Here is a 14,856-nt window from a genome sequence, read left to right on the forward strand (position 1 = left end):
AAACTGATTCTGAGAGGTAGATTTCACAAGGCAGAATATTACAAGCATGAGGAACAGCCAGTGTAGAACTGTGGAAGAAAAGAAGGGAAGAAACTCCACAAGCTGAGGTTATGGACTTTCATCTAGTACTGGCTTCTCCCCAATAATTTCTCTGTAACCCTTCTTTTTGGCAAGCATCTCACTGCTATTATAATGGCAATTTGCAGGAAAGCAAATTCTTTGTGGGAAGAAACAATTTTTTGTTTATCTTTGGATCACCATCACTTAGCATAATACCTGGTACACACTTAATTCTTAATAAATGCTGATTTATTATTATTTAGATGTTTTCAAGTGTGTTTCATCACTTAAGGGAAGGAAGGATCAAATGAAGAAAACATTTATTAAGATCCTATCATGTGCTATGCTTAGCTTAGCACTTTACAAATATCATCTTATTTGATTCTCATAGTAATCATGGGAAGTCAGTGCTACTAAAATTTTTCAACTGAGGAAACTGAGGCAAACAGTGGTTAAGTGACATTCAGAGCTAGTGAATGTCTGAGGTCAGATTTTGATTTAGTTCTTCGTGACTTCATCCACCAATATAATATAGGAAGAACATTTGAGCTTAGGCTCCAGCTAGATTTACTTTTTCACTATGGTTTAGGCAACCAATCTCCTGTTAGGTAACATAAGAATCTCTGCATTATAAGATGCTGCTATATATCTGAAAACACCTGTTAATTTTTTTCTTCAGGTTCGTTGGGGTGATAAAGGCTCTACTGAAGAAGGTGCAAGGTTAGAAAAAGCCAAAAATGCTGTGGTGACAATTCCTGAAGAAACAGAAGAACCTCTCAAACCTAGACCTCCTCGGCCCAAACCTACATACCAGGCCCCTCAGACAAAGTGGTACACTCCAATCAAGGTAACCTTCAAATTTATTATTAAGCCTTACCTATGTCTGTTGCATGTTCAAGGATTTATTTTCAATTGGTTAGTGTTTTCTGCTGACTGAAATTTGTTTTAAAATGCTCAACCATATGCAACTCTTGTGTCAGAAATACTTATGGTGCAGGGAGCCTAGGAACATTTTTGGAAGATATTCAGCTGGTTCTGACTCAGACTCCTGCTCAGAAATCCCTGGAAAATATCCCAATTGGACAGGCCAACACACTGGCTATAACTCTATACTTACAAGTATGCTGGCCATATTTGTAAAAGTTTTATAAGTTTTTATTACGAATTATTATAAAAATTATTATATAATTACATATTATCAGATAATATTATAAATCATTATTTTATAAAGGTTACATAGAATCAAAGAATAGGATATACCAGTGGTCCTCCAAGTGTAGTCCAAAGAATTGTTGGGGTCTCTGAAACCCTTTCAGAGGGTCTACAAATTCAAAATTATTTTTTATTTCTAATATAGTAAATAGCTATAAAAATAACCCATGTGAACAAAAACTCCTTGAACAGATCCTTGATAGGTTTTTAACAACATGAAGATACTGAGAACAAAGGTTTGAGAACCACTTGTATATACTCTGTAACAGATAGATTATATTACACCCTGCTCTACTAAAGTTCCTTATTGAGTATTTCTAAGCTTTACATGTTTTGGCCTATTTTATAGCTGATGCCTCTGACCAATTGTTGGATGACTGCAGCTGGGGTATTTTCTCATCTGAGTCCTTCTACGTCTATTACAGAAGTCCTCTTTCCAATAACAGTTGGCACTTGCCATTGTACATTTTAAGAGGCTCTCTTCTACTCTGATTTGGGTTACAATTTTTTACCACCAAAGCTTATGGCTCTGTCAACTTGGCATGCCCCTTCTGAAGCTCAATGAAGAAGAGGAATGAGGAAATACTCTCCATCCTTGGAGGGAATAGTCTTTCCCAATTGAATTATGTGAAAGTTCAGAATACAGACTCCATATTTAGGTGAGCTAAAATCCTCTCACCCTTCCATCCCTGATACTAAGGATAGACATCCTACACACCCCAGAATTTCTCTTTTCCCCATCTCCTCACAGTGATTTATCTCATATAACAGAGAAACAGATAAGAAAACCCAACAGAATATAATAGTTTTATATAATATTCTGCACCTGTAGCCCCTCATCTCCCCCCAAAAAAGCAAGGAAAAACATTCCCTTATCTATTGTCAAATCCTGGATTAATCATTACAATTATGTAATAATCCATTTTGTTGTATTGTTCTATACATTTATATTTTGAAGTTAGAGTGTTTTCATTATTGTGCTTACTTCTTTGTGCCCTAGTTTATAAATCTTCTGATTCTGTCATTTGGGTAAATACACACACGCAAAAAGACTTCAAATATTTATAAAACATTGACATTTTATGCAAATTATTTGATCCAGGCAGTAATTTTGACAGTTTCATTTTGTCATGTGTGTGTGCTCCCACTGAGACTAAACTGACTCAAAACATCTGACGGTCAGCAAATAAAATTGGATTGAGGTAATTTTCTTACCTTTCATTAGTTCTCCATTACTTGAATGCTGCATTTCGTGCCATCTATATGTGTTTCCTTGCTCTCATTTGTAGCAATTTTTTTTTTAGTTCTGGATTTTTTTGAGAATAGCTATATTACTTCAGGGCAGTTAAGTGTCAGAATTCAGACCTGGCCTCAGACACTTACTAGAAATGTGACCCTGAGCAAATCACTTAATCCTATTTGCTTCAGTGTTCTCATCTTAAAGTGAACTGGAGAAGAAAAATGGTAGACTACTCTGGTATCTTTGCCAAGAAAACCCCATATAGGGTCACAAAGAGTCAGATAGTAAAATGACTAAACAACTAAACATATTACTTTTTTTTTTATTTAATAGCCTTTTATTTACAGGTTATATGCATGGATAACTTTACAGCGTTAACAATTGCCAAACCTCTTGTTCCAATTTTTCACCTCTTATCCTCCACCCCCTCCCCTAGATGGCAGGATGACCAGTAGATGTTAAATACATTAAAATATAAATTAGATACACAATAAGTATACATGACCAAAACATTATTTTGCTGTATAAAAAGAATCAGACTCTGAAATATTGTACAATTAGCTTGTGAGGGAAATAAAAAATGCAGGTGGGCATAAGTATAGGGATTGGGAATTCAATGTAATGGTTTTTATAAACATATTACTTTAAGGAAACGTGAATAAAAGTTCTAGCTTTGAAAGAAGTGAGACTTTAGGACATATTGTAGTTGCTGTCGATATGTGACAATCAGAAATTTCAAGAATTCTTTGAGCCTATGCACGATCATCATTGTACAGAAGCAGAAAGGAAACTGTGGTCAGCACTAAAAAACAATTCAAAGAACTGATTAACTGTTTTTTCAAAATGTCTTTAAAAATTATCAGAGAGATCTGAGAGTTGAAGGAAATATTTTAATTCTGCTATAGTGTGATCTTGCCTTCTTGAGGTTTGGACAACAATAAGACTATTTTCAATAAAGAAAATCAGCTAAATATTTATGTGAAGAAAGAATGGTTGTCATGGATAAGACTAGTTAAAGACTGGAAAGATCTGCAAATTCCCTGGTATAGGAAATACCTTGGAGAGGAAACTCCCTTTAACAAAGCAAGTCATAATTTTCCTTGCAATTTATAGTCTTAGAGAATTACCTGAGGTACTAAGAGATTCCATGTCAAGTCCAGGGTCACAGAACTGACATGGGTCAGAGGTAGGATCACAAGTCAGTTCTTGCTGACTCCAAGACCAACTCTCTATACACTGCATCATAATGGTATTTCCTTGACAAAATGTTATTTTTTTTTTCAGATGAATCTCACTATTCTAAAAATTGTTACAGAAGTTCAAAAGATATTATGAGATCTGGATATTTTTAGCCAATGTAAATTATCCATTCCTCCAAAAGTATCTAATCACAGTACCTTGGATATATGGAAATTTTTATGTTATTTATAACTTAACCTACATAATCAAAAAGAAAATGACCAAATTATTGTGAAATGAAAATATATGGTATTTCTAAAACTTAAAAAAGTTCCATTTTTTAAAATATCCTGACAAGTTACCATTCAATATGATGATAATGATATTGATGACAAAAAGTAATATTGAAAGCTAGTATTTATATAGTGCCTGCCATATAGCAGGCACTGTGCCAAGCCCTTAACAAATATGATTTCATTTGAGTCTCATTATCCCCGTTTTACAGTTAAGGAAACCGGGGCAAATAATGGTTAAATGACTTTGCCCAGAATTATACAGCTGGTGAGTATCAGAGCCTATATTTTAACTTACGCCTTCCTGAATCCATGCCCAGGGCTCTATCCATTGTACCACTTAGTTGTCTGTCAGTATTGTTTATTATAAGCAATGAATGACTTGGATAAGTTCTTCCTTCTGCTTCTATACTGGGTCAGTCATAGGAGTGATAAAGAAATAAATTATAGTGATCCAAAGGAGAACAACCACAACAGTAACCACAAAAACTAGAAGGGAAAATCAGGCTTTTAAATAAAAAATCCATTTCATAATCAAGGTATCTTTAGAATTGAGGTTTATTGATCCTCACAAAACCAAGTAAACAAACAAACAAAAGATAATAGTAAATAATTGTTGTAGGTCATATTAAGAAACAGAAATGATGACAATCCACATTTTCATATTGAAGGATTGTTTTTTAACAAGTTGAAAGTCAGTGTCAGTGATAATACAATTAGCTTTCTTTTTAATTTTCTTTTTTCTTTGAGCTATTCATTCAAGAGACATCAATTATTTGCATTGTTAGTTACTATATTATTATTCTATCATGACAGGGCCGGCTTGATGCACTCTGGGCTTTGTTACGTCGGCAGTATGACAGAGTTTCTTTGATGCGACCTCAGGAAGGAGATGAGGTTTGTATGTGATCCATACATCACCACAGTGGTGATGGTGCAAAGGGAATGTGAAATATGATCATTTCAGGAAAGAAAATGCAGCAAAATCTTAAGTGAAAAAACAATTCAGAATTCTCATTTCATCTATTGAAGGAATGATTTCTATCATGAGTGAGTCTTTAATGAATTGTCATCCATGATAATAGGAAATTGAATCATTAAGTCACTTCATCCTAAAAATATATACTTTCAATAGATTTTTTTTTGTTCTAGTCATAGTCACAAAATGTGTTGAGGTTTCCAGGAAATATAAATACATTCATTGAATTCATAGTTTGTCACCAAAAGCACTGGGTTATTTGAAGATTTGACCAATATAAATGTCTGCCCTTTCTCTTGCCCTATTTTAGAGTAGAAACATTTATGCTTAATGAACTAGGGAAGTATGTCTTTAAAAATATAATGTTATATATTGTATTTAGTATAATAGAGGTCATTTGAATTTAGAATCATGAAATGGTAGTAGATATTTGTTTTATTAAGGTTAATTCATTTTATATTTATTTACTTTCAGAGGTTTTTGTTCATCATATTCTCCAAAACTGGATAAGTTATTTTCTTTAAAGAACTGATTAAATTAATTTAGTTTAATAAGCATAAAGATTAGGGTTATTTTGGAAATTGTATCTTTCCTAGAACATAAAATAATGCCTCCCTTTAGAAGTCAGACAATATAGAATCCTGGAATATTTGAAAAATCATATATAAGCTACTAATTGCAATCCTATTAAAATATCCAAGAGAAATAGCCTCTGTTGGAATTTCTGTAGGATTTCACTCATTACTTTATGAAGTAGCTTCTTGTATTTTATAACTCTAATGAGAAAATTTTTTGTACCTTTTTATCCATTTGCTTTCACTTTTATCTATTAGAAATATTCAGACATCTAACATATGTCTTCTTAGTCTCTTATTCTACTCATTAGGATCCTCTGGACATACTCTAGTTTGTCAACACTGATAAACTGTGGCACGTAGAATTGTTTGCACAATTCTTTCCATGTTGTTTCACAAATTTAGAGTACTATGAGATCATTGTTTTCCACATTTGATGTGTTATATTTCTATCAATGCAGCCTGATGGTGGTAACGTCCTTGACATCCACATCACACTACTAGCTCAAATTTAGCTCATGAACAAGATGAACATTTACAAACCAAATCTCCTCATCATATGTTACTCAATTGGTTTTATGAACTTAATGCAAGACAACACATTTACCTATTAAACTTAATCTTACTAGTTTTAGTTTATCAATCTAAACTATAAAATTGCAATTAAATATTATAAATGTTTAAGTATTTAGTAGGTATAAAACACGGTGCTGATACAGACTCAGAAAGATGAAGAAGATACTGAATGTGTCCAAAGGGCATATAGTGGAAGGGATGGGACAGCCATGCAGATAACTGTGATCTTAACTCTCATATTAATATATATAAATAATCCTTCTAACTCTTATGTTCTACTTATTTTAAAATGTCATTTGAGTTATTGATAAAAATATTAAGGAGAATAGTAGGATAGCATTTCTTTGTTGTATTCCATTAATTACCTTCTTTTAGGTTGACATAGAATGATTAAACACATATTAAATTCTTTTGGATTTATCTAACATTGTTATTCAACTCAGTCTTTACCATATTAACCATAGGAATGTGTCATAGAAGACTTCACAAATCTTTTCCATTAATTCTAGATATTACACTCACACTTTTGCATGTATACACACATATGTGTGCTTATTGTATATGTACATATATGTACATATCTATATTTATGTAACATTATCCCACTTTGCCAATATTTTTAACAGAAAAAGAAATGAGGTTAGATTGACATAACTTATTTTAATAATCCTATATAATTCCCAATACTCACTTTATTCATTTCTAAGTGTTCATAATCCATATTAATCCCTCTAGAATTTTGTTGGGTCTTAATTGTTAACTTACTGGCCCACAAATTACAAAACTTACTCTTTTTTTCCTTTTTTTTTTGGAAATTAAAGAAAACATTTTAGCTGTTTTAGGTTTTTTTTTATCATTTCTCAAAAATTACTGAGAGTGGTTAAAAGATGGCATTTACAAATTTTCTAAGCAATCTAGGATGCATTTTTCTTGGTCTGAAGATTTGGATCCATTGTAAACAAATTGATATTATTTAACTGATTCTATTTTAGCATCATAGGGTCAGAGATTTTCAGCTAGAAGGGACTTTAAAAATCATCTAGCTAAATGCACTTATTTCACAAGAGAAGATAAGGCCCCAATTCACAAAGCTAGTAAATATTAGAGCTAAGATTTGAACTTAGATCATTTTCTGCCAAATGCAGCACAATTTCTGCATAGCCAGGCTATATTTGAACTATAATTTCTGTTTTATTAAAAATGTTTACTCTCTCCTTTCCCTGTTGAAAACCGTTACCCATAGTGGAGAAAAAAGAAGCAAAAGAATTAAGTAGTTCTGCTATCTTTAAGCTATTAAGGTTGGGTTTTGTTTGTTTGTTTTTTGAATTGAACAAAATAAGTAGGGAAGGAGTGGTTTGAATATTTTTCATTGTTCATTCTGATTATCATTCTTGTAGGCTTGGGTTATAGTTTTCAATTCACTAATTCGGGAAGTTTAATTCATAAAAACTTCATATACAATCAGAACTAAATGTTGCAAAATTATCAAGAATAAATCTGATTTGAAATAGGAGAGATAAGTAAGAAGTCTTAACTCACTTCTTCACAGAAGCAGGAGGCCCAGAAGTGTTATACTTTGTACATGATCTTTTTGGAAAGAAATTATGGTGATGTAAGAAACCAAAGACATCAATGAAAGCTTATGTAAAAAAATTGAATTAAGTCAAAAATCAAACAAGATTTTCCATTGAAATAATCATCCAAAATTTTCACTCAGCTCAATATTTTGTAGTAAAACACAGCCTGAAACTACTAACAATTTTAAGGGGAAGATGTCAAGAGATAAAAAATAGTAGTACATTAGATATTTATTGTGGATTTCACATTTAGCTTTATGTAAGCTGAAAAGATAATATTAAACAGACTTCTCTTATAAAGGTTGTTCTAGAGGAACTCATAAAGAAATCCTAACTTGAGTTTCAAAAATTTAGTTTGCACTTCTCCTAAAAGGACACTTAATTAATACACTAAATAATTTTTAGAAAAACAAAGCCACAGATGTTAGTAGCATTTTTATCACTTACCTGCTGGGGTTATATTACAGATGTGCTTTTGTGTAATATTTTATTCTTCAATGCATAGATAAAGCTTAAACTGTTAGTAAATTTTATAGTGGAAGCTTTAGGTAATATCATTTAATAAATTGATTCCAGATCTATTTTATTATAAAAAGGATGTATTCAAATCATATGACATTTAGAGGGGTATGTGCTTATGTGTTGATCCTAGTTTATGATCAGTTGAAACTATTTGATATTCTCAACCTCCCTAGTTTTTGTAGGTATTAAGAGAATCCGATATGAGTATAATGACTTTTTTCCATATAGAAGTTATGCTGAATGTTAGATATTCAACTAAGATCAGTTAATATTGAGCGTGGGGTACCATCTCAAAAATCTTCCTTTTGCATTCAAATATTTCCTAATTATGTAGAAGATACTATGTTCAGTCCCTCTGAAGATTATATTAATATAGATTTTTTTCCATAACTTAAAACTGCATTAAGATTCTTGGGACATCCTACATATCTAAAAATCACTCACTCCCCATGTTTTTAAAAAGCCTCTGTTTTATTTTAATTTATTTTATAATTTAACTATCTTTAGAGGTAGAAATCCTGTCTTTACTGCATGCTATCTTTCCTCAAATTCTCTTGTTTGTTTGATCATTAATTTTTGATGGTAGTTTATACAAGTATTTCCATTGCTGAAGCATGCTCAAGATATAGTTTATGTAAAACTAGGTACAGGGAAATAGAATTTTATTATCTCAGTAGCTCCAATTTTTCTTTCATGATTCTGTCTTCAAGCTACTCTAAGCCCCAAAGTTTGTCACTCACCTGTGCCTTGAATTTGTAATTGTTACAATGGTAGAAAAGTTAAATTTTCTTTAAGAGGAGATCATAATTCCTTCACTCCTTCCCTCTCTCCCTCCTTCCATCTCTCCCTCCCTCCCTCCCTTCCTTCCTTCCTTCCTTCCTTCCTTCCTCCTTAACTCCCTCCCTCTCTCCTTCCTTTCCTCCATCCCTCTCTCCCTCCTTTTCTCCCTCCTTTCCTCTCTTCTTCCTTTTCTCCCTCTCTTCCTCCCTCCTTCCCTCCTTCTGTTCTTCCCCAAATGTGTACCAGCATATTCATTCAAGAATTACCAACTCTTAGGAGCTTGAACAACTAGTCACCGTGCCATGCCCCCTTTAGATACTGATGTGGAATTGTACCAAATCCCATGACATAAAAGAAGGAGCATTTCTCCCTTGTGCATCTTTGCATCCATATAAAACTAGTCCCCTTACTGAGGAGAGATCCAAACACATTATGAGACACTTCAAAATTGATCTCAGAACCACTGAGCATACATCTTTCATACATGGAGGAAGATAAAAGCTAAATTGAATGAGCACTTATAATGGGACAAGCACTTTGCTAAGAGTTGAGGGTACAAGTTGGAAAGTTAAATAGTCCTTCTCACTGGGGTCACATTCTAAATAGAGGAAACAGCATACAGAGAGAGGTCAGTTGCCAGCAGATAGAAGGTGCTTCAGAGGATATGGCAAGGTCCAAAGATCCTTAGGTCATATTGGCAAGTTTGATGGTAATGCCTAGGAGTCTGGAGGGTCTGGCACATGTATCTGGTAAAACCCATTCACTTGCAGTTTGTTTGCTCTTCTTCCCTTTAAGAGGGAGCCCAGAGTTCCTGAATTTGGAGGAAGGTTGAGAGGTAGGGCAGCCTGAAGAGTCTCCTTTTGGGTTCAGTTGGAAGCATAGGACAGGGAGGGAGAAGGTATAGCTCATGATAGTTGACTGTTGTTGGATTGACCTGCCACTTAGTAGGCTAGATGAGTAGACAGAAAAGATAGCCTAGGGGCAGATGTTGAGATGTTTAATTCTAAATTTCAGTATTATTCCTTCACAAGGAGTTGATTGTAATTGTTTTGCAAAATAATCACATAAAATAAACATTGAATCAACTTTTAAAAAGATATTTTGAAATTATAGAGAGTATCCCAAAAATCTCATTTTGTACATAAACAAACTGTCACCAAACTGTTTCCATACTTTTAGAAGTATAAACTTAAACTAAGCAAAGAAGGAACTGTGCCAAGAGAAGTATTTCTTTGTGCATTCCCTGGCAGCCTTTGCCTTGCTGACTACTTAGACAAAATCTTTGTTTGTTCTTAAGGCCATAGAAATGGCAGATGGATTTATCTAGTATCAGCAGCAAGGGAATAATCAAGATTGAACAACATTTTAAGAAAAAATCTGTAGAGATGTATGTTAAAAAAAAAAAAAGACAAGCAGATTAGCAAGGTAGAAAATACATTGTCATTTTTAGGATGTCTGACACCAAAATAGAATCACCTCTGCCTAGTTAACTGCATTTCTTCTCTCCTGAAAAACATTTATTCAAAAGTAATTCACTATAAAACTCCTGCTACATCTAATCCCCCAGGAGACTGCAGTTCGGTAAACAAAATTGACACAGAATCTCTCAACCTTTCTCCCTCTCCTCTCTTATTCCCTTCCTTCCTCCTTTTCTTCTCTCTGCTCTATGTTTCTATCTCTATCTCTTTCTCCTTCCCTCCTTTCCTCCCCCTCTTTCCTTTCCCATATGTCTCTGTCTCTCTCCCTCTCTTTCTCTGTCTCTCTCTCTCTCTCTCTCTCTCTCTTTCTCTCCCTTCCTCTCTCCCTCCCTTCCTCTTTCTCTCCCTCCTCTCTATCTGTCTGCTTCTGTCTTTTTCTCTGTCTGTGTCTCCTTTTTCCTCTCTTTTCCTCCATCTCCCCTCTGTGGAAGTCTTGTTATGCTCAATTTCAAGCCAAACAAATGTTTTCCTTCTCCTGCTCAGAGGTCTCATTGTACTAGTTTTCAGAAGAATTCACTACTGAATTCATGTCCTTGATCAACTAATTGAAGTTTAGGCATAAAGTATCAAAGCAGAGAGAAAATCCCCGCCCCTCCCCCTTCCCTTGCTTGCTGCTCCTACAGAGGGTGGCCCAGTTTGAGGGCTGCACACAGACAAGACAAGAAGCTTTGATTGTGAATGGAAGTCCTCAGAGTCATCCATTTTTCATCTCACAATCCGCAAGGTTAGGGAAGCTTGTACAGGTGTGAGTTAGCAGGTTGTCTCTGACATCTGTGGAACAGAGGCACAGGTCCTCCCCAGCCTGCAGGGAGGCTGCTGGATTGTCAGTGGACGTAGTTGATTGTGGCAGAACAGTTTTGGTCCCACATTTGCTGCCTGGGGGTCCAAAACACCAAAGGTAGAGCCGGGGTGGACACAGCTGTGCTCCTAAACTTGCCTTAGGCACAAATAAAGAGATCTAATATAGTTTGACTCTGTTGTGGTGGGGAGATGAGGACAGAGAGCCACTTCAGAGACAACTTAGCACAGCAACATCTGCCACCAAGTTTCCAGGGAGTGACAGGGGACAGCAGGTATGGATCGAAGCCTCCACGTAAACAGCCTCCATTAGGCCATGAATGCTTTTGAAGGGCTCCCATCAAACATGCTGCGACCACAGCAGGAGTTTGTTTTGTTTTCAAAGTAATGTTTGGTTTTGTGCAATTGCAAAGTAATTTATAAATGATGCATCACCACCATTCTCGCTTTTGTTTGAAGAGAGTGAGAGAGAAGGGGAAGAGAGGCGGCAAGGCAGAGAAAAAAAAAAAAAAAAAAAAAAAGATCGTAAAGCAATAGTTTTTTTTGGAGTTTTTCCACAAATCAATTAACTCTCTAAAGAGTTTCTTGTCTTTAATTGAGGTTATGTTAACCTTCAGATTGCATCACTATATCCAGCTACTTCATATAGGTAAATTTATAGTCTCCAATAGTGGTATCTAATTTCCCAACATCCCAAACATTTTAGTTTACAAAATTCAATTATTTCATGGATTTTTATAATTATATAAAAAAAGGAAACTGGACTAAGTTTTATGTGTTTTGAGTAGACTTTTAGTAAAAAATAATATTCTTCAAATACATTTTTGTTTTTATTCAAGAACAAAATTTATTAACTTAACAGATATGAAATTGCTCTAAAAAAATTAAAAGCTTTCTACGAATGTCTTTTTGAAAGTTGACATGTGTATCAGTTGATAATGATGGTGTGATCATGATATGTAAAGAAAAAAATTAAATCTATTACCTATAAATCATATGAATAACATCTAGAGTTCTAGCATTATGAAAGTCAGTACTATTTAAAAGTTTAGATCTGGCTGTATAATAATTCTTTGAACCTATTTTTGTGTTATCAGGATCATAAAAATCAGCAAAATATAAATTGTGTCTCTCTGCATATGGCATTATCTCATTGTGTTGATAATTCCTTCCAAGAATTTTCTGCTTTCCAATCATTTGTCCTTCCTATTTTTTTTTTTCCATTTTTGCACTTAGAACCTGAATCTTGAACAATCCCCAGGACATACCCATCACTATTTTATTATTTTATGTATTGGTCTTTTGTCTTCAATTTGATTGTAAGCTCCTAGATAGCAGAAGGTATCTTATGTATAATGAGTGTTCATTCAGTTCATCCAAATGTTTTCAGGTACTTTAGCATTTGGTATCATCTAACAATGTGGTGGAAGGCCTGTTGGATTTTGGAGTCAGTTTGGGTATAGATCCTAGGATTGTTACTTACTATAGGTTCAATTTTACCTCTCTATGCCTCAGTTTCCTCTTCTAGAATTTGATGGGGTTGTACTATTTGATTGCTAAGGCCCCTTCCAATTCTAAATCTATGATTTGATTAATTTAGCTTTTCATTTTTTATCTAGAATTTTTATGTTGCATAGATATATTTTATCAAATTTTATACATTATTGGAACACCTATTATATTTGAACTCAATTGAATGTATAGCTTTTGCCATATTTACATTGTAGGCTCATTAATCTGAGACAGAAGGGGACCTCAGTGACCATCTGCTTAAATCCTTTCATTTTACAGATGTAGAAACTGAGGTCTAATGACATTGTTACTTCTTCAGTATAATTTTACTACTTTTTAAATAAAAATGTCAAGATTTTAAAGTATTTTGACCAAGTGAATTTGAATATAACAAAATGAAATTGAATATAATGTCTTTTGTACTCATATATTTTATATCATGAATTTTAGAATATTATTCTGACAAACGGTTGATAGGCAATTTATAATCCATGTTAGCAAATAGATCTCTTTCCCTCTGTCTCTGTCCCTGTCTCTGTCTTGGTCTCTCTCTCTCACACACACACCACACACACACACACACACACACACACACACACACACACACACACACAAAACCTTTGCATTAATCAGATTATTTGCCATCACTGTAGTATAGATGGATCCTTTGGGCTTGCTATTATATGAAATCATTGGAATATGTATTAACTAAATATTTCTATCTTTTATGTTGCTAAATATCTTTTACTCTTTATTATCTCTCATCTTTTCATTACAAAGCACTCATAAAACATCATTATGTCCTGCACAAGGTAGGAGATGTAATTGGCTTTGTTTTACATGTAATTGAAAGATAAAAATTTTTCCAGTGTAGCCTAGGGCATGAGCTTTCTATTATTAATATAGTATTTTACTGACTATAATTTTTAGCTGTACACATATGTTCATACAGAACATATTTTCTGAATATTTATATCTATATCTATATATGTCACCAGTACTAGGGAAGAATAAGTAACTAATTCATAAGTCATAAATCAGAGTTCCATTTATACTTTTTTCTGGAAGATTTGAAACTTTAAAAATATCATTGTTTTATTGATCGGTACAGATATAAGTCTGTAAAAGTGGTAGGTGGGTCTGGGTCCCCGCAAAGAAGAATCATGTGAAATTCAAACATCCAGGTTGTTTTTAGTAATTTGTCAAGAGAGAGCATCTTAATTTACTGAAATGAGTTTTATAATAGAAATAAAAATTGGACTCTAATTCATGAATTTACTCATCCTTTTCATTCCTTGTAGATATGTTAGTATTTAGGTATACCACGGAATTATGAGATCATCTAACCATAGGTTTGGGAATTTTTATGGAAATCATTTAATGAAACCAATTTTGCAAATGAAGATCAAAGACTTAGAGCTGGAATGGACTTTTAAGCCAATCAATATATAATCCTAATTTTATAAATGGGGAAATTAAAGACCCCCAAAAGATTATAAAACCTTCCCAGGTTCACAGAGGTACTGTGTTTGAGGTGGCATTAGATACCACATGTTCTTAATCCAAATTTACTGTTATAGATATGGTTTTTTTTCCCTTTTTGGCTTTTGTATAGTTGTCTGTGCCTTGATTAAAATTCATTATTCTGAACTTAAGATAATCAGAGAATTAATAGAATATGCATTTTGAAAAAAATCCCATTAATTTTTAAAAATTAACTTTTTTCTCTAAACACAATATTTTTTAAAAGTTTGTGTTTGCACAGGGTATTAAAGAATTAACAAAAGGAGAGACCTATTTTGATATATCTAGATCTAGATAGTTTATGGTGTCAAACTTTTTGTCTAAGTCATGAATCTATTTCAACCTTACCTTGAGATATGATATGACATGGAACTATATCTAGTTTCTGCCATTTTGCTTTCCAGTTTTCCCAGCATTTAAAAAAAAATTGTTATATAATGATCTTTTATCCTAGTACCTAGGATCTTTGTATTCTTTGAACACTGAACTTTTATATGAATGTTTCTGTATGTGGTGTGCCAAATCTATTCCACAGATCAATCTCTCTATTT

At 33.5% G+C, this 14,856-nt stretch overlaps 1 protein-coding gene across 1 annotated transcript in view; it reads left to right on the forward strand.

Annotated features, from left to right (window-relative positions):
• ANTXR2 (ANTXR cell adhesion molecule 2) overlaps positions 1–14,856 on the forward strand; it is a 196,246-nt gene that overhangs the window by 119,228 nt on the left and 62,162 nt on the right. The window contains exons 15-16 of the mRNA XM_012552052.3: positions 740–907; positions 4,801–4,881. Of these exons, the coding sequence (XP_012407506.1) occupies positions 740–907; positions 4,801–4,881 (249 nt within the window). The remainder of the gene's footprint in view (positions 1–739; positions 908–4,800; positions 4,882–14,856) is intronic.

The sequence above is a fragment of the Sarcophilus harrisii genome, chromosome 6, assembly GCF_902635505.1.
Source record: "Sarcophilus harrisii chromosome 6, mSarHar1.11, whole genome shotgun sequence".
Lineage (NCBI taxonomy): Eukaryota > Metazoa > Chordata > Mammalia > Dasyuromorphia > Dasyuridae > Sarcophilus > Sarcophilus harrisii.